Raw genomic sequence first — 26014 nt, forward strand, 5'->3', positions numbered from 1 at the left:
CCAGCCATACAGGGGCTGTGTACTTTGAATATCTCGCAGAAAGTGAAAAACAACAGCAGATACATCAGCTGATGATTATTGAGAAGTGAATGGCTTGGATAAACGGAATCTATACCTCAGTAATCGGTGGGCCGCTCCTGCTCCGTCGTAATTATTGAACTCATTAATTAGGGGGTATGGTTTTACGGAGTGTAGGCCTACCTACCAGCAGAATGACATCTCATTCATCTCCGAGAGAGAATGTACCGTACTTCTTATTAAAAACACCCTGGATCATTCATCTCTGTTTTTTTCTTTGTAAGGTACATATACATATTACCAAACCTGCTCATAAAAACACCCTACCCAAGATTGTTTATCTCTGAGACAGAAGTACTGTTCTTTTCAATAAACATCCTGGATTGTTCATTTTATGGCACAGACCAGGCTATACTATTTCAGTTCTCTTCCTTCTAAGATAACTACCAAACTGCCCATAAAATCACTCAGGATTGTTCATCTCTAAGACAGAAGTACACCAGACTTCTATCTCAGGTTTTTTTTTTTTTTTTTTGGTGAGGTACATATACCATACTTTTAATACACAGAAATCTGTCAGTTTCATATCTTAAGGGATTCCATCAAAGAGAAGCTTCAAGCATGAGAATGAATTCATATGTTTCTTAGTGATGTTGGTCAAAGTCACTTAACTCTTGAGGAATGCAAATTAAAGTAATGAATTAATTATATAATTAACATGTGAGAAGATCATATACTCAGTGTAAATTAACATGTGAGAAGATCATATACTCAGTGTTGCTATATATATATACTTTGCTACATGGCCAAAGGCCTTATAACACTATCAACATCAAAATGGAAGTGCAAGGTGTCAAAAAAAAAAAAAACACCAAAAGATAAATAAGACAAACAGGTTTACATCCTATTTTACTCTGCCTATCACTGGACTTACTCTGTCCGTGTGGGGCAGATAAATAAAGAAAAAGATATTTGCTTAGAGGAAGAAACTATAAGCTGCAGAGATAGAATGTGTGATATGGTGCAGTGATGTTTAATGGTTGTCTGTGTAAAATTTCTACCAGTGACCAAAGTTTGCACCAATTTGATTGCTGATTCAGGTTGTAGCTTTAAATGAAAGGGAAGGTTGTTTGTGTGAGTTTATAGTGCCATCAGATGTACTTGTACTGATCACACACAGTAAAACCCACACTCTAGAAACTATAAACTTCCTCCTAGAAGTGGTGGTATTTTCTGTAACAAGAAATTGATAGAAACAGGCTAAGTCTAATAACAAACGCTTAAGAAAAACAATTGTACATTTTTAGATGTACTTAAAACTGCAATTTCTCATCAGATCTCGGGGCGACTCCCTAGCTAATCGTGGTTTAATGAGAATTGATGGGACGTAGCTAGAACTGTTTAATGGTCGTGATGGTATAAGGCTTCCGTACCACAACATTCAATCTAATAACAATCGCGGCATGTCGTACTCGTATCTGACAGTAATTAGGAACATCACTAGGACAGCCCATGTTTAACATCAAGTTTAAACCAATAAAATGTTCAAAGATCTCGTCTGTTCTATATCTGTACTAGAGTGTTCAATATAAAACTACTATTACAAAAGTATTTCTATGTATGAAACATATTGGGTAAAGATTATGATACGACATTCTTTTACTTAGGAAATTTATTTTCTTTTATTGCTTGTAGCTAAGAGAATAAATAGCTAAGAGAATAAAGAAATATTTCTACTATTAAAATATTGCACTTAATCAAAAATGAGAAACAGATTAAAATAATAAGTCTAACTTGAATGAATTGTTGAACTCAATGGTATAGTTGATTATTAGATACATACCTACAATTTGTGACTGTCATGAGTGACCACTTTACAAGGGTATAGAGAGATAGGATCCATGTGAGTGCTTGGTTTTAAATTGTCGGTGGTGATAGAGAGATAGTGGTCCTTCATTTTTGAGTGACCACTCAATGGTGATCTTGGAGGCGAAGATTCAGTGTGAGTGACCACTCAATGGTATATAGAGAGATATGCTTAGGCTGCTAAATCAAGTGAAAAGAGTGACCACTCAATGGGTAAAATGCAGAGAAGATAGATTTGTGTGTGTCAATCACAAACAGCTGTTAATGTTCCATGTGATTTACCTACCATCTTTGTTGATAAGTATAAAGTAGAAATAAAATTGTGAGTGACAACACAATAGAGAGTTAGGCTGTGTGAGTGACCACTCAATGGTATAGAGAGACAGGCTGTGTGTGTGACCACTCGATGGTATAGAGAGATAGGCTGTGTGAGTGACCACTCAATGGTATAGAGGGATAGCCTGTGTGAGTGACCACTCAATGGTATAGAGAGATAGGCCGTGTAAGTGACCACTCAATGGTTTAGAGAGATAGACTGTGTGAGTGACCACTCAATGGTATAGAGAGATAGGCCCTTGTGAGTGACCACTCAATGGTATAGAGAGATAGGCCGTGTGTGAGTGACCACTCAATAGTATAGAGAGATAGGCCATGTAAGTGACCACTCAATGGTATAGAGAGATTGGCCGTGTGAGTGACCACTCAATGGTATAGAGAGATAGGCCGTGTGAGTGACCACTCAATGGTATAGAGAGATAAACTATGTGAGTGACCACTCAATGGTATAGAGAGATAGGCTGTGTGAGTGACCACTCAATGGTATAGGGAGATAGACTGTGTGAGAGACCACTCAATGGTATAGAGAGATAAGCTTTGTGAGTAACCACTTAATGGTATAGAGAGATAGACTGTGTGAGTGACCACTCAATGGTATAGAGAGATAGGCCTTGTGAGTGACCACTCAATGGTATAGAGAGATAGGCCGTGTGAGTGACCACTCAATAGTATAGAGAGATAGGCCATGTAAGTGACCACTCAATGGTATAGAGAGATTGGCCGTGTGAGTGACCACTCAATGGTATAGAGAGATAGGCCGTGTGAGTGACCACTCAATGGTATAGAGAGATAAACTATGTGAGTGACCACTCAATGGTATAGAGAGAGATAGGCTGTGTGAGTGACCACTCAATGGTATAGGGAGATAGACTGTGTGAGAGACCACTCAATGGTATAGAGAGATAAGCTTTGTGAGTGACCACTTAATGGTATAGAGAGATAGGCTGTGTGAGTGACCACTCAATGGTATAGAGAGATAGGCCGTGTGAGAGACCACTCAATGGTATAGAGAGATAAACTGTGTGAGTGACCACTCAATGGTATAGTGAGATAGGCCGTGTGAGTGACCACTCAATGGTATAGAGAGATAAACTGTGTGAGTGGCCTCTCAATGGTATAGAGAGATAAACTGTGTGAGTGACCACTCAATGGTATAGAGAGATAAACTGTGTGAGTGACCACTCAATGGTATAGAGAGATAGGCTGTGTGAGTGACCACTCAATGGTATAGAGAGATAAACTGTGTGAGTGACCACTCAATGGTATAGAGAGATAGGCTGTGTGAGTGACCACTCAATGGTATAGAGAGATAGGCCATGTGAGTGACCACTCAATGGTATAGAGAGATAGACTGTGTGAGTGACCACTCAATGGTATAGAGAGATAGGCTGTGTGAGTGACCACTCAATGGTATAGAGAGATAGGCTGTGTGAGTGACCACTCAATGGTATAGAGAGATAGGCTGTGTGAGTGACCACTCAATGGTATAGAGAGATAGCCTGTGTGAGTGACCACTCAATGGTATAGAGAGATAGGCCGTGTGAGTGACCACTCAATGGTATAGAGAGATAGACTGTGTAAGTGACCACTCAATGGTATAAAGAGATAGGCTGTGTGAGTGACCACTCAATGGTATAGAGAGATAGGCTGTGTAAGTGACCACTCAATGGTATAAAGAGATAGGCTGTGTGAGTGACCACTCAATGGTATAGAGAGATAGGCTGTGTGAGTGACCACTCAATGGTATAGAGAGATAGACTGTGTGAGTGACCACTCAATGGTATAGAGAGATAGGCTGTGTAAGTGACCACTCAATGGTATAGAGAGATAGGCTGTGTGAGTGACCACTCAATGGTATAGAGAGATAGACTGTGTGAGTGACCACTCAATGGTATAGAGAGATAGGCTGTGTGAGTGACCACTCAATGGTATAGAGAGATAGGCTGTGTGAGTGACCACTCAATGGTAAAAAGAGAGGTAGACTGTGTGAGTGACCACGTGTGAGTGACCACTCAATGGTATAGAGAGATAGACTGTGTGAGTGACCACTCAATGGTTTAGAGAGATAGGCCGTGTGAGTGACCACTCAATGGTATAGAGAGATAGGCCGTGTGAGTGACCACTCAATGGTATAGAGAGATAAACTGTGTGAGTGAACACTCAATGGTATAGAGAGATAGGCTGTGTAAGTGACCACTCAATGGTATAGAGAGGTAGACTGTGTGAGTGACCACTCAATGGTATAGAGAGTTAGGCTGTGTGAGTGACTACTCAATGGTATAGAGAGATAGGCCATGTAAGTGACCACTCAATGGTATAGAGAGATAGACTGTGTGAGTGACCACTCAATGATATAGAGAGATAGGCTGTGTGAGTGACCACTCAATGGTATAGAGAGATAGGCTGTGTGAGTGACCACTCAATGGTATAGAGAGATAGGCTGTGTGAGTGACCACTCAATGGTATAGAGAGATAGGCTGTGTGAGTGACCACTCAATGGTATAGAGAGATAGGCTGTGTGAGTGACCACTCAATGGTATAGAGAGATAGACTGTGTGAGTGACCACTCAATGGTATAGAGAGATAAACTGTGTGAGTGACCACTCAGTGGTATAGAGAGATAGGCTGTGTGAGTGACCACTCAATGGTAAAGAGAGATAGGCTGTGTGAGTGAACACTCAATGGTATAGAGAGATAGACTGCATAAGTGACCACTGGTGTTTATGTGGTTCTGTGATGTTTAGACCACGGTTCCTTCCAGCGGTCTGATCTAGTATGGTGTGTGTCTAGCGTCATGTGACCATCCCTCAGTAATAATTGAAATTATGCCATGGCGCGGTTTCCGTCCTTCGTTCATCCTCTGTCAACATTTCCTTTAAATTTTTAAATCACTACTAGTTATAGAGCTCTGCATGGATTGTAACCAATATTTGCCAGAAACACTCATAGTGGAAGGAGAACATAATTTGTATAAATGTTGGCTCTGACCCCCTGGAGCAGGAGGGGCAGGGCACAATATTGGTAAACAAAGGTAGATTCTTTAAATCACTACTACTCATAGACTTGTTCATGGATTGTAACCAAATTTTACAGAAAGATGGCCCCTCTATACCTTTCTGGCAAAGGGGGACACAATTTGTTTAAATGTTGGCTCTGATCCCCTGGAGCAGAAAGAGTGGGGTCGAATACGGATATTACAGGTACATCTGGATGAGGGTTATCGACGGTGATCAATATAGGTCCTCTTGTTAGCAATCACTACAAAAATATAATGTAAATCAGCTTTTTTCACACTAGATAGCAAGATTAAATGCTCAGCCAAATTAATTGAAAACTAGTTTTTGCATTTGGAGACAATTATTTGGTGAACTTTTGACCCCCTCGGTTTCAAAACTTATTCTTGCAAGCCCAACTTCAGTAACATTTGCCAGTAAGTTACCCTAAAATTGAGGGAATATAGATCCTATAAAGTTATGTATAAGTCCAGATTTTAAGAGCCTTGGGTGAAGTTGAATGCAGAATACAAATTCCAATACCTATATCTTAAGGAAATACATGCCTAAATGAAGCTTCTTAATGTCACGGTGGCATTATGGAAATGTTTTATATGAAACACATCAGAAATGAATTGCAGTTTTCTTTGTGTGCGCTTGTGTGTGAAAATTTGCAATACAAGGCAATAATTTCTGTGTAAAATTGTGCACCGATAAAGAATGTAATTACGAAATGTCTGAGCGAATTCTTATATCGACATGAAGAGTATTTGACAGACAGAGGGAACGGCTACCCAGAACAATTCAGCTACGGCAGAAATCATTACACAGTCTGTACCGCTTCCCTGTCTGATGTGAATACAGAGTAAATATTGAATAGAAAGAATGTTTGGACATGAGGACAGTTATATATAGATAGACACCCACCAAACTGACTGTTTTTGCTTCTACTTCAGAATATAACCGGTTCGAAGCCAAGATTCAGGATTTACGGGAACAAATGATGAATACAAGCACAGGGAGCTTACGGACGACACAGAAACGAACACTTTATGTCAGGTATGTAAAGTATGTCATATCATGTCAAACTCATTTTCTGAACAACTAAACTGTAAACTTTATCTTTGAATAATTTTTATTTTTATTTTAGACTCGTACCTATTAGAGTGAAACCTGTCTATAAAGACCACTCGCCGGACAAGAGAAAATGGTCTTTATAGCCAAGTGGTCATTATATACAGGTCTAAATATGTGGAACTTGATCTTTTAGGACTTTCAAAGATAGTATACAGCGGTGGCCGCTATGGAAGGTTTTAGTATATGAGGGGAATTAATATCTTTAATCGATTCCAAAAGACTACAATTCATGGAATTTCTCTATTGTTAATATTCCCTCCATATTTAGATGAATACAAATCTATTCACACATGCATGTCCAGGTAATGTGTTGTTATGTAACGTGTTAGATTGGCACCTAAATCTACAGGTAATTGAGCATACTCCTTTTATGAAATTAAAAAACCTTTCTTTAGGTCTTTGAATTTGAATAAATTAAACAATTGTTGCCCTAATTAAGGATTTTAAAATTTTAGTATTGGGAAATTTTAGTCTGTTCTCTATTGAACATTGGAAAACAAAGAAGAAATTGTGAATATATTTAAGCATTAGTCTTAGTATCTTTTGGGTTTATGAAGTCATACATGCCTTAAAAAATAATATGCTTGATGCATTGATATCTCAGTAGTTTAGCTTAACCAATACCCCAGATGTTCAGACTTATATACATGAAAATGAGTGTAACAAACATGATTTAGTTATAATGTTGTCAATGTACATAAAAATTTGTTTATCAACATTACAGAGCTTTGTTTGACTACGACCCTTCCAAAGACAGCGGACTACCTAGTAAGGGTCTACCATTCCGATACGGTGATATCTTACATGTAACCAACGCTAGTGATGACGAGTGGTGGCAGGCAAAACGAGTCACGCCCGACGGGGAGGAGGAGGGCATGGGGATTATCCCAAGTAAAAAACGGTGAGTATGGGGGTCATGCCTGACAGGGAGGACGAGGGCATGGGGATTATCCCAAGTAAAAAAACGGTGAGTATGGGGGGTCACGCCCCACAGAGAGGAGGAGGGCATGGGAATTATTCCAAGTAAAAAACAGTGAGTATGGGGGGTCACGCCCGACAGGGAGGAGGAGGGCATGGGGATTATCCCAAGTAAAAAAACAGTGAGTATGGGGGGTCACGCCCGAAGGAAAGGAGGAGGGCATGGGGATTATCCCAAGTAATTAATGGTGAGTATGGGGGTCATGCCCGACGGGGAGGAGGAGGGCATAGGGATTATCCCAAGTAAAATATGGTGAGTATGGGGGTCATGCCCGACGGGGAGGAGGAGGGCATGGGGATTATCCCAAGTAAAAAATGGTGAGTATGGGGGTCACGCCCCACGGAGAGGAGGAGGGCATGGGGATTATCCCAAGTAAAAAATGGTGAGTATGGGGGTCATGCCCGACGGGGAGGAAGAGGGCATGGGGATTATCCCAAGTAAAAAATGGTGAGTATGGGGGTCACGCCCGACAGGGAGGAGGAGGGCATGGGGATTATCCCAAGTAAAAAACAGTGAGTATGGGGGGTCACACCCCACGGAGAGGAGGAGGACATGGGGATTATCCCAAGTAAAAAACGGTGAGTATGGGGGTCACGCCCCATGGAGAGGAGGAGGGCATGTGAATTATCCCAAGTAAAAACGGTGAGTATGTGGGTCACGCCCGACAGGGAGGAGGAGGACATGGGGATTATCCCAAGTAGAAAACAGTGAGTATAGGGGTCACGCCCGACAGGGAGGAGGAGGGCATGGGGATTATCCCAAGTAAAAAAACAGTGAGTATGGGGGGTCACGCCCGACAGGGAGGAGGAGGACATGGGGATTATCCCAAGTAGAAAACAGTGAGTATAGGGGTCACGCCCGACAGGGAGGAGGAGGGCATGGGGATTATCCCAAGTAAAAAAACAGTGAGTATGTGGGTCACGCCCGACAGGGAGGAGGAGGGCATGGGGATTATCCCAAGTAAAAAAACAGTGAGTATGGGGGGTCACGCCCGAAGGAAAGGAGGAGGAGGGCATGGGGATTATCCCAAGTAAAAAACAGTGAGTATGTGGGTCACGCCCGACAGGGAGGAGGAGGGCATGGGGATTATCCCAAGTGAAAAAAGCAGTGAGTATGGGGGTCACGCCCGACGGAAAGGAGGAGGGCATGGGGGATTATCCAAAGTAAAAAAACGGTGAGTATGGGGGGTGGGGGCTGGGGGGGAACCTTGACCTCAAATTAAAAGTTTACAGTGGTATGTTGTCCTGGTTGTATAAACAGTCATTACAGGTGTGGGGAGAATACCTGTATTATCTAATGCTAATGTGACCTTGGCCTAAAGGTTAAAGGTCAGTAACTGTAAATTGTACAGTGATTTCTTGTTACCATTACTTCTGAAATGTTGGTGATGAAGCTTGAAGGATACTTGTGTCACCTAATCTGAGGTCAAATTAGTGGAAGCTGATCCATTGATGAAACTAAGAGGATTCAGGAAGGCTGTGGTTTTTTCACAAAAATAGATGTTTGGTTAACTATGCATTTTCCAAGTTAATTTGATCGGGAATAAACTTGTACACAAATCAAGAACTTTGATGTTGTAGAGTCCAACTTAACTAGAAAATATAATATCTATTGTAAATAGGTATAGGTTGTCTGTATTGTTTTAAAAGGAAGTTTATAGTAATAGGAAGATTGGCCCTCCACTTGCCTGCTGGCATGCTTAACATCATTCTGATTTATATTTATGGCAAAGATTTGAGCATCCAACATCCCAATGCGACATGCGACCCTTCATAATAAGGGGAAGTGTTTGTGCATCAGTCAATCAATTTGTGGATCAATACTGAAAAAACAAAAACGGAATCGCATTGCTACAAAATGATGTTAAGTCTCACTTCTCTATGTTGGAGTGGTTGTGTATCTGCAGATCTATATAGTTAAATTTCAACTTTGCTGACATCAGCTGCAGTAGGGAATTTACATAATTGAGCCTTGAGTTCTTGTATAGAAACTTCGCATATGATTTGCTGGCACAGGAGATTCGATTAATAGCCGCTGTCTGAGGGAGAGCTACCCCAGATTTATAACTGTAAACTAATAACATGTTTACCGAGATCTAGTCGGCTGTGAGAGGGGCAGGCTTCACCTATAGCCAGCAGAATAATACCCCGCCTACATGTCACAAAATAATGATGGGTGTTTAAGACGCCAGTTTGTATAGACATGAAGCAGATAAATGGCTTGTCCCTCCCAGACCTACAAGCCTGAAAGTCAATATTTCAGTCGGGTGTGGGTGCAGGTTGACTACCGTGCAGTTTCTCTCTCTATTAGCTCACTGCATCTTGTTTTATTGGCACTAGAGACCGGTAATTCACTGGTAAGGTCCCACAATCCAGATTTACTGGGACCTTGGCCACAGCTTGTATGATAGGAGCATGATCTTCGCTGGGATTGCTTATTGGCACAAACTTATTTGTAACCATCGGGCTTTCTTGTAATGTGATACTCGGTTTGAAGCTTATAAGACTTGGCACCTGAAGCTTATTGGAGCTCTCTGAATAAGCTCTTTTGAGCAGAGTGCAAGGATTCTATTACAGAAAATGCACCAATTAAGCTTATTGAAGAAGGCTTTGGATAATTTGGACTAAGCTCTCATTGGAACTTTCATGATTAGAAGAGCTTGGTTGAGTGTTTGGTTTAAAACACAAGATCTTGACTTGATGAGTTATTGAACTTTAGATGACATGCCTCACTAGAATTTTTCGAGACAAAATACACTGTTTAGTTTAGACAATGAGGATCAACCACTTTTGGATGTAATTCCACAGTGTTTTGACATTGTTGAAAAGACTAACGAGATAACAATTTGTAGTACATCATTAAGGAAAATGTCTGTTTCTTGTTACAGTGTGGATCGAAAGGAACGAGCACGACTAAAAAATGTGAAATTCACAGGAAAAACAAGTGAAAAGGTAAGTGATGGAATTCTTTTTTCTGTTACGTAATCCATCTGCTATCCAATGATTTAGCCCATATAATATTTTTGCTTATGTTACTAGTGTAACACAACCTAGAGCAATTTTCATTGGCTGGATATTCATTGTGACGATATGACTTGCTGTCTGTAAACAGTGAGGTAATGCCAGGACTTGAGGATGTCGTGTCAATAGCAGCTTCCACTGGATTTTTTGCATCACATTTTGACGTAGAGATTCTTTGAAACTTCAAAGACGTGAACACCCATTTAAGGTTCTGTATGTACAACAAACATGAAATATTGGTTATGTTTATTATTAAGTACTGTTGCTAAGGTCATCAAGGTCCTCAAGGTCATCCTGATTTGTAAAGGTAGATTCTTGGATTAGAATTGATAAGTTGTACACCCTATCAACAGTCAGGGTCATTAAAGGACTTAACAAGTTTAGATGGTGGAGGGAAACCAGAGTACTCGCCAGTATCTGGCTACTGGTAATGACATTCATATTGGGGGGAAAAACATATATATTTCCTTATTACAAAATGTAGTTAAGGAGTCTGTTATCTATAATCGATAAGTATTTTTCAATCTCGTTTTATTCTAGTCAAACGGTAGCCTACAGGCAGCTGCTAATGAAAAGAAAAAGAAAAACTTCTCATTCACGAAAAAATTCCCGTTCATGAAGAGTAAAGACCAAAGTGGAAGTGAAGAAGTCAGTGCAGATGAACGTGAGTTATCTCCCCCTACTTTTATCTTAGTGCAAATTATCCTCCAGCACATTTTGAAATATCTTCTACAATACATTGGTATTAAACAAAAAACATATAAGAGGAGAGCAAAATATCCTGCTGCAATATCACTGAAGATGTTAAATATGATTTGACATGGATAGTATATAGTTTTAATAGCATGTTAAATGGTTTATGTAAATGGTCATTGGAACTGTGAACCAACCATTGCATGTGGTGAAAACAAGGATTGTATATCGCCAACCGTAAATATACCACGTTTTAAGATTCAGACATTTGAATATAAATCAGTAGGAACATTTCAAACTGTTAAAAACCGTTTCATTAATCTCATTCTTTGTCATATGCATAAAGGTTTTGAATGATTACATCTTAGTATATACAACCTTTATAAAATGCTGTTACATAGAGTTTGTTGTAGATATTAAAATCCCCATATCTATATTGCTCTTCTCTTATCATACAACTGGTGCAGTTCTGCACACTTTTAAAGTAGAGGCTTAAGATGTCATATAACATGTAAAGTCACTCTAAGTGAAAACTGAAATGTTATAGGGAAAGAGCTTTATATAAATTGGGAAAACTTATGCCCAATCGCCTTGTAAATGAATGTTGTTGTAAAAAATATGTTTAAATCAAGATGATATAGAAATGTTACATTACTGAAGTTGTTTCAGAAAATAATTCCTTACAGTATCAAACATTTATTTACAATTTTTCTCTTTTTTTTTCTCCATCATGCAGCGGAGGGTAATACATTTCTCTTATTTCTGCTAATTAGCTTTCTCCTAACACATGTTCAGTCATTCAGATTGCTTAATTATCTCCCCTTTTTCTGACAGCCGACACAGCTATTTGTTTTGACAAAGGATCTGACCAACAAAACTAATTTTTTATTTATGTGCTTCATTTCTGTTATTTGCATTTTTGCTCTAAACTTACAAGGCTTCTATTGCTTCTGCCACTGTCCCTAGTTCCATTCCCCACAAGCTCACGGCCAATTCTGCCCATATTGATTTCTGTTTGTTTAATCACTGTTCTCCAATGCTAGCAGCTCCTAATCTTGGGTCAAACCTGGACAATAATTCAATGATAATTGCTACTTACAATTTTATCTAAAGCCTTTATAGCTTTCACTAACAAAAAAAACTTTTGTTTGTCCTGACATAAGTGTTGGTTGATAACTCACATCCCTGTGTAAAGGGAAAAATATGAATTCAGATGGATGAAATGTTTCGGCCTGATCACAGATCTTAACTGGAAGAAAAATCTTACACATAGTCACAAAGCCATGATTTATGTTTGTCAGAGAAATTACTGTTTCGTGACTTTTGTTTTTAATTTGTGAAAACAATGTCAGGTCACTTGAAAAGATAAAGGATATCATTAAGTGGTTATGTTCTATAGTTTGATGTCCCAAGGGCTCCCAGATATGTGATGTCCCAAGGGCTCCCAGATATGCTCAGATTAATTTTACTGCATTTTCATGTTTCATGTTAGCTCTGCACATATCGCTCATTTACAGTGTCTTAACAGATAGTATTATGGGATATAATCAATATTGAAAAGCAACCAATCCGTGATAATCTTCAGAATATATTGTTTTCCAAATAGGAAGTGAAGTGCAAGTTTCATTTTTACAAGAACACAAAAGTTCATAAGGAAAATAACATAGACAGGAAGCATAAAGTCAAATTAGTGATGAATTACTTGTCAGAAGGAAAATATCTCTTTATAACCACTACCCAGGAATCCTATACAATCATTCATGTTGAATTATCAACTGATTCCCAATGCAACTGCTTAGTTTTATAAGTTTCAGTAGAACTTTCATCCTTCTAAGTCTATTACAGAAGAAATAACTCCAATTTTCTAACTTCTTTTGTTGTGTGTGTGTCTCAACAGAGCTTTAAACTTTCATTTATACATGTGTTTTAGTAAATGCCTTTGTCTTTATGTGTCTCTGCATACTTTCAATCTGCCTTTGTCTTTATGTGTCTCAGCATACCTTCAATCTACCTTTTTCTTTATATGTCTTAGCATACCTTCAATCTTCCTTTGTCTTTATGTGTCTCAGCATACCTTCAATCTACCTTTTTCTTTATATGTCTCAGCATATCTTCAATCTTACTTTGTCTTTATGTGTCTCAGCGTACCTTCAATCTTCCTTCGTCTTTATGTGTCTCAGCGTGCCTTCAATCTTACTCTTTTTTCTTTATGTGTCCCAGCATACCTTCAATATACCTCCTTACTGTCTTCATTTGTCTCAGCATACCTTCAATCTACCTTTTTCTTTTATATCTGTATATGTCTCATAATGTGTCCCTGAATTGTTCAAATCTTCCTAATTCTATGCATGTGTCTTAACACAGCTTCAATTGTCTTACTTCTCTATGTGTCTCAGTAGAGCTTCAATTGTCTTCCTTCTCTATGTGTCTCAGTAGAGCTTCAATTGTCTTACTTCTCTATGTGTCTCAGTAGAGCTTCAATTGTCTTCCTTCTCAATGTGTCTCAGTAGAGCTTCAATTGTCTTACTTCTATACATGTCTTACCAGAGCTTTTATATGTATGTAGCTCCATTACTACCCATTTCTTCATCTTTATACAATGTAACTTAAATTGATTACCCCTGTTATTATATAATTGTAATTCGCCCTAATTGAAATTGTAATCATTACTATCATCCATCAGACAATTAGAATTCATTGGATTATAACGGTGAAACTATCTGTTGTAGTTGTTTTAATGTTTTTTTTATATATTCTATATTTATGTAATAATTATATATTATCTGGCTGTAATTTATTGTTAATTACTTTTCTATAACATAAATTTCTAACTTATTCTGTTATTTCTTACCTAAACTCAATTTTAAAAGGTTTATGTATGACATATTTATCCTAATTTCAAGATCTAGACAATATAAACCCGAAAACAATTTAGTCAATGAAAAGAGGGTATTAAGTCGCATATATTTTCTTGTATAAGGATTGAAATGCATTTTAAGAGGACAAGCTTTAAAGCATATACATTTAAGTTCAGAGATATGACTCCATATGTAAAAAAGCCAGCTGTATAGAACGTTTAAATGAAAAGTTCTCACAAATCATTTCTATACTATTCAAGAAAACATGGAACTTTCACTTTAGACTTCAGATTTTTTTCCAAAATCTTTTGAGATTTGTTAAAATCATTTTTGCTGCAATGGTCATTTTGGAATGCTGCATGTGGAAGTCTTCAGAATCTATCAAAGAGCAGAGCATAAATAAAACAATATAGTACAATTTTAGTTAAATTCTCCTATTTCAGAAATATAAAACTGTAAAATAAAATATCATGGATTACTAGATCAAAACATAATATTTTATTTGATGGATTCTGAGGTTACTGGTTAAAGTTTGTTGATGACATTAATTAGGGTAACTAATTAGTAGTTATTGTGAGTAGCGGTGGTGTTTGCCGTTGTCACCCTGCCTTGTTTCGTTTGCTATCTTTGTTAGTGCTAATGATTGCCTGCCTGTTTTTGATTGGGATTTGTTTTTGTTTTTTCCCTCGACAGGTACCGCTGAGAGCGAAGCTAGTTTCCGTAAGTAAAGCACCCTACACACTCAAACAAAGACAACAATCTATGGAAGTGTTAGGTGAACCTTTTAGGTGTAGTCGATACAAGATACAGTTATTGAAACTAAATGATCAAAAATTTGCTAGCATTTTTGTAGTTATTTTTCATTGCAAATACTCCATTATGAGAGTCATCTAAAAAGTATCTAATGCTTATGTAATGGAGGAGGTATGATTTGATGTTCAGTTGTTTATCATACCAGCATAGGGATTAAATAATAAGTTATCTCCCCTGTTTCATCTGATGGAAGATATTTGTCTCTTCATTGATTTATAGTGTAACTTAATCAATATCTATATTAAAATGAATTTCTGAAAGTAAAATAATTTTTTAAGTATTTGAATTTGTGTATTGACAGAAAGACTATATGATATATTGTAATGATTGATTAAAATCATATTTAGATGTTGTCCATAGAAGGTTAAACACATTTGTTTGGTTCATCACATGTATTCATTGTGTTTTGAACACTTGCAATGTCAATCAACATTCAGTTTTATTCTCATCATGATAAGTGATATAGTGGGTAATTATTTAAAGACAACACTAGTATATTATGATTGAGGGTGCTTTGCTATAACTATATGATATATGATGTCACCTTGTAGACCAGTGTTGTCTCCCCTTAGTCAGTTCCTTAGATACTTTTTTACTCCATTAATGCACATTAATTATAGAAGGATTCTTTAATACAAACTTACAATTAAATTTCATTGCAGACAGATTAACTATTAAGTTATATGAAACAAGTAGATAATACTTGGCCTGATAACTTCATTACTCTTTAACTTTTAAGTTTTAAGGAGCCTGTATTTATTGATATAATCTTTAAAGTAAAGAAAATTGAATTAAAAAAAAAACCTGCATGCAAATAGAATAAAATGATCGCATTCATAGTTGAAACCATACTGACTTTACACCTCAAAAGCAGAATGTTCTATCAGCAGGGTTCTATATATTATTTAAAACTTGGTAAAGGGAAATGTTTGATAGCAATAATGTATACAGTTTTATTACTAACTTTGTGACCAGATCTTTCTGTGCTGGTGTCTGTGTCTAAATGTGGTGATGTGTGATACGTTTTAGAGTTTAATGCTTCATACAAAACCCTTTTTATTTGCTGTTAGGAACTGAAGTGACAATTTGTTTGTGAAATTTTTGTCTAGGAAAGTTTGTTTTATTTTTATAAGAATTGTGCTGGTTTCCTTTATAGGTAATAACAGCTGGTTATACTTACAACAGACATTTTACTGAAATGCGGAGAGATTAATCAAAATTTGAAATACAAAAAAATCTGGTATCTACAGGAATGCTTCTTCTACATTTTTGTTGTTGCTGTTTTGGCAGAACTATGGCACTGAATCTACTAGATTTAATAAAATTTAGAAATAACCATCAGTGGTAGAAAATCAAGACTTAGAATGAAATTGGTAAAGGGGATAGAGTTATATATAATTTCTGACTTTATTAGATCAAGGGAACAATAAATGAAATCCTAGTAAGGGAGAGCACTCTAAAATATGACTACGCTGATTCCTAGGGAGGTATCTCCCTTCCTAGGAATAGGCGTAGCCATATTTTAGAGTTCAGAATTCTGAATAAAACATTTCAATATTTCTTCTAAACTTTGTCTTATAAGTGAACTAATGTACCTGTTTAAGTGAGAACTTTAATTTAAAAAAGGGACATAATTCTTTGTGAGGGAATAAAGCAGAGAATTCTGAACATAACAGTGTTACATTTTCTGGGAAGGGAGATAACTCTTTGGTAGTGGTACATTTTTCATTTTTGTCTGTTTTTATGTTCCAGGCGGCGATGAACCAATTCTGTCCTACGAAGCTGTGGTACAGCAGGAATGTAAGTTATATATCATTTCATTACTATATCTCCAATAACAAACCTATTCACCCCTGATGATGCATTTAGATACTTCTACTTCAAAGGCTGGAATAGTCCATTTTGGAATTTCATGTGGTGAATATGACTTAGATAAGTCCCTTCTTGACAATAAGCACATCCCTTTTTATGCACCTGTTATGGGAGGGGGCATATAGACTTATTTCCTGTTACCATACCATCTCGTTCTATCTGACTTATTTCCTGTTACCATACCATCCCGTTCTATCTGACTTATTTCCTGTTACCATACCATCCCGTTCTATCTGACTTATTTCCTGTTACCATACCATCCCGTTCTATCTGACTTATTTCCTTTACCATACCATCCCGTTCTATCTGACTTATTTGTTACCATACCATCCCGTTCTATCTGACTTATTTCCTGTTACCATACCATCCCGTTCTATCTGACTTATTTCCTGTTACCATACCATCCGTTCCTGACTTATTTCCTGTTACCATACCATCCCGTTCTATCTGACTTATTTCCTGTTACCATACCATCCCGTTCTATCTGACTTATTTCCTGTTACCATACATCCGTTCTATCTGACTTATTTCCTGTTACCATACTATCCCGTTCTATCTGACTTATTTCCTGTTACCATACATCCGTTCTATCTGACTTATTTCCTGTTACCATACCTCCGTTCTATCTGACTTATTTCCTGTTACCATACCATCCCGTTCTATCTGACTTATTTCCTGTTACCATACCATCCCGTTCTATCTGACTTATTTCCTGTTACCATACCATCCCGTTCTATCTGACTTATTTCCTGTTACCATACCATCCCGTTCTATCTGACTTATTTCCTGTTACCATACCATCCCGTTCTATCTGACTTATTTCCTGTTACCATACCATCCCGTTCTATCTGACTTATTTCCTGTTACCATACCATCCCGTTCTATCTGACTTATTTCCTGTTACATAACGTCTATATTCCTTACATACATCCCGTTCTATCTGACTTATTTCCTGTTACCATACCATCCCGTTCTATCTGACTTATTTCCTGTTACCATACCATCCCGTTCTATCTGACTTATTTCCTGTTACCATACCATCCCGTTCTATCTGACTTATTTCCTGTTACCATACCATCCCGTTCTATCTGACTTATTTCCTGTTACCATACCATCCCGTTCTATCTGACTTATTTCCCGTTACCATACCATCCCGTTCTATCTGACTTATTTCCTGTTACCATACCATCCCGTTCTATCTGACTTATTTCCTGTTACCATACCATCCCGTTCTATCTGACTTATTTCCTGTTACCATACCATCCCGTTCTATCTGACTTATTTATACCATCCCGTTCTATCTGACTTATTTCCCGTTACCATACTATCCCGTTCTATCTGACTTATTTCCTGTTACCATACCATCCCGTTCTATCTGACTTATTTCCTGTTACCATACCATCCCGTTCTATCTGACTTATTTCCTGTTACCATACCATCCCGTTCTATCTGACTTATTTCCTGTTACCATACCATCCCGTTCTATCTGACTTATTTCCTGTTACCATACCATCCCGTTCTATCTGACTTATTTCCTGTTACCATACCATCCCGTTCTATCTGACTTATTTCCTGTTACCATACCATCCCGTTCTATCTGACTTATTTCCTGTTACCATACTATCCCGTTCTGTCCTGTATCCTCCTGCCTTTATACATAAACAGGGCCACTTTCTATTTATAAAGTGTTTTGTAACCAAACCTATGTTTGGTAATAGAAATTCAGAATCTTCAATAACGTTCATTGATCTGTTTTGTGGAGAGACTCGCTATTTTACCTTAATGTGCGACGATTTGAATCAGTAGACTTAATGATTAGATAACAGAGATTGGCCTTAGTCTCCTCATCTGTTATTGAAAACCATTTAAGGCCACCGCGGCTCTGTTTCCAATTTCATACATAAACACAATGGTGAAAATTGAATAAAGTCTGACATGTTGTGAAGGCTGGAGTCGTGATTGGGATCGGTGTTATTGTCAAGGTCGCAGAGTGTTAAGGTCGAAGGCTTTAATGACGGTCTGACATGTTGTGAAGGCTTCGGCCTGGTCATGATTGAAGTGTTTTTTGTCAAGGTTATAAAGCATTTAACTCATTTATGCACCCCTGAAACTTCTTAATGGACTGGTCTAGTGTTTGATTTAGAAGAGTCTAAGAGAGTCAGGGGGAATGAGTTAATGACATTCCTCCTACAACTTTGAAATAAAATGAATGTCTACCACTAATGGTAGTAAATAGATTTGTCAGAAAACTGGTATAAAAGCAAGGTCTTTTGTAAGTTTTCTGTGTAGTATTATAATGGTTGCAGGAACAAATTGACAAATACATTTAGATGGAAATGTCATTCTAAAAAAGGAGTGCACATTTTAAAGACAAGAGGAATGTTGTACATCTTGTCTTAGATTTCTATTATGAAAACGTGTTCTATTTATTTTATTTTCTGTCCATATATATACCAATAGGAATAGATGAAACATGCTTTCCATCAATAATTCTATAAATCAGAAAGTTTAAGTAACTGTCGATCCCTTCATTTCACCTCCTCTTGTCATGTCACTCTTCAAAATTAATGAGGGAAGGACATTTCTAATTTTAATGTGAAAGACTATTTACAAGTTTATTTTGTGAATGAATTGTTACACATATATCACAAGTACATGTGAAGGCATAGGAACTTGAAGTTGAAAAGCATATTTACCGGGTATGACTTTTGGTATGAAATATTCCACAATACTCAATGTTACAGTACATGTCTTTTTTTATTGATATACATCAAGAAAGTGAACAAGTTAAATGCTGATTTTGGATAATTTTGTGTTTTTCAGTAAAGTACACACGACCGGTTATTGTGTTAGGACCACTCAAGGATAGAATAAACGACGATCTCATCTCAGAATTCCCAGACAAGTTCGGCAGTTGTGTACCTCGTAAGTATTAGATTGTGTGGACAGGCTTTGCTTAATATGAAATGGATGAGTTTTCTTGTTAAGTTGAATGTTGAAGTTTTAATTTTTCAAAATCAAATTTTGTGAAAATGAAACAAAACTGCAAAGGTCTTGACCTGTAACAATACCATGTATACATAGTTTATTTGTACAACTATTGCTTTAATAGGCCAATGAAGCTAATTATTTATTTTTTTTAAGAATAATTTTCACAAAATCAAATATTTCACAAAGAAACAAACAAATCTTGGTTGAAAGTTGGTAGATTCTGCAATTTTTTGAAAAGAAAATAAATGAAGATTTAAACCTTTCCAGATACGACGAGATCCAAGAGAGATTACGAAGTAGACGGAAGAGATTACCATTTTGTGGAGTCACGGGAACAGATGGAGCGTGACATCCAGAACCATCTATTTATAGAAGCCGGACAGTATAACGACAACCTTTATGGTACCAGTGTTGCTTCTGTAAAGGAGATCGCGGAAAAGGTACTGGTCAGCGATCAACTCGTCATCATGTGTTTATTTGTATGATTACACGCAAGTTTTCAGACAGTTTGTTGTGGAAATCTGCAAAGTTCCATCAGAATATGATTTATACACATGAAATGTTGAAAATTGGAGATTTTGCTTCTAAGTTACTTTTATATACAGTCAGAGGAAGGTGTTATTCCTTCATAAATATTGTAACACAACAAAGAAGATGAAAAAAACCCTTCTAAGTCTCAGATAGGATTACTGTGTTAAAAACATTGATCCAGTTTAAGTGTCAATATCTGTATTGTATCATAATCAACATAGATCATGACCTTATTGTATCCATGTTTTCTTCAATGATCATAGTTTTGTTCTGATTTTCAGGGTAAACACTGTATATTGGATGTGAGTGGGAATGCTATCAAGCGGCTTCAGGTAGCAGGACTTTACCCCGTAGCTGTTCTTATTAAACCAAAGTCAGCTACATCAATCATGTAAGTATTAAAAACAGTAAAAACTAGTATGTTCCACTAATAAGCCCTCCCCAATCTACAGATGTGTATAACAGACTAATGGTAATCAGACAGATGTTTCAATGGTATTATGCTATGTATCAGAGACAAGTTTTTATCGAAAATATATACTAACCATTTAAAACTTTAAATCATATCTGATATATAAAATGTACATTAATGTGAATGCAGTGACCCTTAAGAGGTTCTGTTTAAGTTGGAGTGATTACAGAGAAAAACACATTGCCTTGAATGTTTTTTTATCTCTCCCAATTATATGTGCAATGAAGTGTTTTAGGGAAATTGGAAGATATTGTAGAAAGCATTGTACTAGGTATTTTGACATCAACGCTGTCTGAAAGAGAGTTAAACAAGTCTGTTTTCACTGTTAAAACAGGGAAATGAACAAGCGCATCACAGAAGAACAAGCTAGGCTTACTTATGAACGAACAATGAAATTGGAACAAGAATTCGGGGAATATTTCACAGGTATGTAGACAATATAAGGAACCAAGAAAATACATCTATCATCTGTAATTGGGTAACATGGAAACTGTAGTGTATTATTGTATTTATTTACAAACTGTATGGTGTAATAATTCATAGAATATTGTAATAATTTATGGCGCATTGTATTAATTTATAAAATGTTTTACAGTAAACCTGCCTTAACGACCACATGCTTAATAAGACCACTTTTCTAGGGTTCAAAATAACCAATTTCAACACAATTCAATCTGTGACCACCTGTCAATAAAGACCATTTTACTTCTGTTCCTTGCATTGTCTTTATATTTATGTTTGACTGAATTCTTGTGTTGTATATAGCATTTACTAATGAAGTAATCACCAAATGATAACTTGATTTACCAAGTGTGATGTTGGACCTGCCCATCATGTAAAGGACATGACCACATATTTAAGATTTTTTTATTCGTTTTTCAGCGGTTGTACAGGGAGATTCAGCAAATGAAATCTATGCAAAGGTTAAGGAAGTCATTCGAGACCAGTCCGGCCCAACTATCTGGGTGCCCGCCAAGGAGAAGTTATGAGCTAGCCATCGACCAATGGACTCGGCGTATACAGCAATCCCATTCAGGAGCTATCTTTTCAGCTATTGGATAAAATTTGTCATGTGATCTGTAACTATCCAATCGTTGATGAGCATACAGTTTTAATAAATGGATGTGCAGTTTTGATGTACATGTATATATGATACATACTAACATTGTGTTATATATATATATAGGGTGCAACATTTGGTGGGTGTTGTCGGTTCAGTGATCACTGTAACCATGGCAACAAAGACTGTGACCATAGACTGTATCCATGGTAGCAGGACGGCGGAGGACAGAAGGACTTATTTTATCATTAATATATAATTACATTGTATAAATGTGGATCATTTTCACGTTAACCTTTTGTCCCGAGTGGATCTGAGCGACGGTTGTGAGATGATATGTGAGGGCGTGTGGTTTATATATGTTGTGAATGTGTGGTCACTGGACCGGAAAAAAACCTTTTGTCTTTCTTTTGTTGTTGGGGAAACTGTGGTGTATACTTGGATTCACATGCTGGCACAGTAAAAGTCACTCTCTTCAAACCTTTAAAACACTTAAAAAAACAACAGAGTTCAATTATCATGTCAGATGCTTTGCTTCCAAAAAATGGCTTAAGAAACCTGTGGTCAGAATGTTGACATTGAGTAATTGTTGTCCAGAGGATTAGTTGGAATGAGACACGAGATACCAGGCTTTGTATAGCAGTGTACAGTACAGGAACCAATACATTTTCTATTGTTGTGTGTTATTACTGTTATTAAGGGGTATTTTATTGTGTAGTTTTACATGTAAAGTATAAAGTATGTCATTATTTAATGTAACAGAAAAACAGATTTATCATAGATAACAGAACAAAATAATTCATGTACATCTGCTTAAGGTTTTAGCTTTGTTGAACTGTAAACATGTGTTTTAAAGAAACCTATCCAATGTTTTAAACAAGAGATATGGGGAATAGTATTGGAAATGGACTAGTATTAATAAATGTAAAATCAATCAAAAGGTCTCTATTGTTAAACCACCTAAAAGTATATTAACACAATATAAATATACACAGTTGTAATCACGTTTATTCTAGCTTATATAGTAATCCAGAAGATTTTTTGAGCAGGGGGACAGATAGAGTTGTCTGCCCTTGCAATAGTATACAAACCACTTCATGGCTTGTGTCACTGTCACATTATAATTTTTTTTAAACTTTCCAATTCACACCACATGAAATTTAATTTGACTGAATATACAGGCTGCATTGTTTTGTTAAGAAATATCTCGCAAGCTAAGCATGACGTTTGGAAAGTCTTTTGACCTCAGCATGACCTTTGGATAGTCTCGCAACCTCAGCATGAACTTGGAATAGTTTTGGACTAACACTCTCGAGCACTTTATCAGGCAGTTATCTTGACCATCTGAAGTATGGAAAGTGTCATTCTCTCACTGGGGTCTACTGGTTTTATTCTTCTCATCTTCAGGAAATCCAAAAAGTCCTGTGTAAATGGTTTATGAAAAGAATTCACATCACTATTTATTTTTCATTAACAGTCATTTTGGTGCATCTAGTGAAAAAGTTTCTAATAAAAATGCCATATTATTACAAGGATATATGAGTTAGAACTCTATGTTGACAATGGAAATGTTACCATAACGTAGGTGGTGTGCCATAGTAGATCATTGTGAGATTTCTAGGACCCGACATCACTGCAGTAAATGCAGTATTCTGCATCGTGAGCATGATAAGTATATGTGTGGTGAATATTCATGTTTAACTTGCATAATTAAGTGATATTACACCAATATTAGGAATAAGAGTGTATCTATATAGGTAATAACGAGCAGATAAAACCAATTCATTTAGGTTGTTATTGTAATTCTCCGTCAATATAAATGTTGTTCATAAACATATAAACTGCTGACCTGTGTTGTCAATTTCAGGAAAATGTTGATAGCTCAATCTTGGACCCGTATCTTAGAGTTAGATCATGATTTCATCTCTCCACCCAACACAATTCTGTATTTGTTACAATTTATCATCAAGATTATCTTACCTAGTCCAACGACACTCTAGAAAAGTCACGAGCATTTTATCACCTTTCCTCGGTGTATTATTACCTGTGCGTCGTTCTGTTTTAAGTGAGATGATGTTCGTAGTATAGTTACATTCCTTGTATTGTAGAATACAATTAGAATCTTTTTTTTTTCTTTTTCTTTTTTTTAATTTAAGAGAGAGCATTTTAATTGAAATTATTTTCTCTTTAACTCATTCACCCATGAAATTCTGTAATGAACTGTTCCATCTTTAGTTTTAGAAGAGTTCAAATGTGTCCTCAGGGGTGAATAAGATAAATGAGTATGCTCGGTAAAACAGCCACTTGCCACATCTGTTTCATACAAAAAGTGCAATTTACATCCATATAATTTTGTGTAAATGTCAAACTCTGTATAAACATAATATATATATATTGATATGTACAATGAGTTATCTCCCCTGTCCCATACACGAGAGTTATCTCCCCATTTTTGTACAGCACTGTTCAATGTGCTTGTTATTGTCTGACCAAGCTGTACATTTCTTTATCACTGACTGAGCTGGTCATCCATGGTGTAAAATATTCTTTTAAAGAAAATTGTTATTGTAGATAATTTTTTCTCCTATATTTTTTAAATAATGAGTCGATTTTAGGAGAACTGCTCTGATAATGAGTCGATTTTAGAGAATTTCTCTTGTTGAAATGTTCTTGATTGATAATAATGTAAACAAAACTGAATGACATTTTTTTAAAAAGAATTTATTATCTTGTACAGCGAATAAATAATATGGCTTATTATCTATCAATGGTATGATTAATGTATTAAAAACAGTCATTATATTGATTCTAAATTATACATGGTCAGGAAAATATTTCAAATTTTAAACCATTTAAGTACAGCAATCCATTTTAAAAGTTATTTTCTTCCCTGGACTTTGTCTTGGGCAATATGAAATCCTGTCACCTTCATAGTATCTTGAATTTTGTATTCTCCACTATGTTCAAACTGTGTTTTTTAAATCTTTGATTGCATGCTAACTGCTAGTTGTCAATACCCCGTGGTAAAATTGTTTACTACACTCGTTGTTATCATCATTTTTATACACAAAATGTCACTTCCAGATGATTTTCATTGTATCGACTTTAAAATCATGAATTAATGAATATCCGTGTAAATGTTAAAAGGGAGATAATCTGCGTGGTTGTCTCCCCTTGTGACGTAGCTAGGACCTGGTTCAATATAGACATAGCACACTAATGAGTGTACTAGCTCAATGTGAGGCCAAGATGGATTTATAGGTGAATAGGAAAAATAAATAAATTGATAATTATAAACTTGATTCTTGTGTAGTGTTATTTTTTCATCTCATAACTGGTTAAATTACTGCTGGAAAGACCAGGATGTTGTGAACTTCGTACTGGAATATACTATGGCGATAACAGTAGGAGCAATGGGATTGAAATGCCTTGACATATCACTAACTCTCTACCTCTTGTTTGCGAGTTTGAATCCCATATGGTGCAGTTAATACCGACTGCAGGCCGGTGGTTTTTCTGCGGGTACTCAAGCTTTCTCAAACTTCAAGTCCTTAAATAACCCTGTTGATATGATGTTATATCAGTCAGTAGAAATCAATTATTTCCTGTTAAAGGAACATGGAACACGCTACAGAACCACTTCTTAGATGTCAATTACTGAGAACAAGAGCTGTTGGAGAACAGCAAAGCTCGCCTATTCAGTTAAACATTTATGATGACTTAAGCTTAAACAATTGACGAAACAGAAACTTGCTCAAAAACTTTAACGTGAAATGGGACGCCGACAACATTAGCTCCCCCTATTATGTGTCTTTAATCATTGAGAAGTTCTTCAGATATTCCAGCCAACATCATCCTATTGGACATAATGCTTGGAACTCGGCTGAAGGCAGTGGTACAACTGTTTTGCCTGTTGTCTGTAGAATGTCCTCTTAAGCTCTTCCCTTGACACTTTGAAATGATAATATTACATTTATACAGGGATTCCCATCAATTATGTAACACTTTCAGAGTTATTTGATACATAATGTAAAACACCAGGATTTCATTTGCAAAAAACCTGCAACTATGATATTTGAGCAAGCTTTGAACACTAGTATCAAAGATTAACTCTTATTCTATTGTATAATTGACAACTATAATTTGGACAACTTTTTCTGGTGTGTATTTTCAGTATTTTAGATTCTGATTCTACTCACACAGACATTAATTATATCTGGGACATTAGAAGACTAAAACAACTCTACTTTACAAAGTATGAAGCTTTTCGCAGTGGCTATATAATGTCTTCATCACTCAATATTTCCAAAGTGATGACGTCAGTGCTTTTCTGCAGTCAAGATTATTCCTCTCTAAGTATATGTACAACAAAAAC

General features: G+C 36.6%; 1 protein-coding gene across 2 annotated transcripts; it reads left to right on the plus strand.

Moving 5' to 3' along the window:
• Positions 1 to 6123: 6123 nt before the first annotated feature.
• LOC138307363 (disks large 1 tumor suppressor protein-like) lies at positions 6124 to 24941 on the plus strand. 2 transcript variants are annotated; one of them, XM_069248063.1, is made up of 11 exons: positions 6124 to 6272; positions 7075 to 7251; positions 10217 to 10280; positions 10890 to 11013; positions 14594 to 14620; positions 16466 to 16513; positions 19409 to 19510; positions 19844 to 20016; positions 20389 to 20498; positions 20914 to 21005; positions 21462 to 24941. In XM_069248063.1, exons 1-11 carry the CDS (start codon positions 6214 to 6216, stop codon positions 21566 to 21568), a joined length of 1083 nt encoding a protein of 360 aa, XP_069104164.1. In that variant the 5' UTR covers positions 6124 to 6213; the 3' UTR covers positions 21569 to 24941. The 2 variants fall into 2 exon arrangements, with proteins under 2 accessions (XP_069104164.1, XP_069104165.1); XM_069248064.1 differs by lacking the exons at positions 6124 to 6272; positions 7075 to 7251 and adding an exon at positions 7842 to 7907.
• The last annotated feature ends 1073 nt before the right edge of the window (positions 24942 to 26014 follow it).

Source organism: Argopecten irradians, chromosome 14 (genome assembly GCF_041381155.1).
Source record: "Argopecten irradians isolate NY chromosome 14, Ai_NY, whole genome shotgun sequence".
Classification (NCBI taxonomy): Eukaryota; Metazoa; Mollusca; class Bivalvia; order Pectinida; family Pectinidae; genus Argopecten; species Argopecten irradians.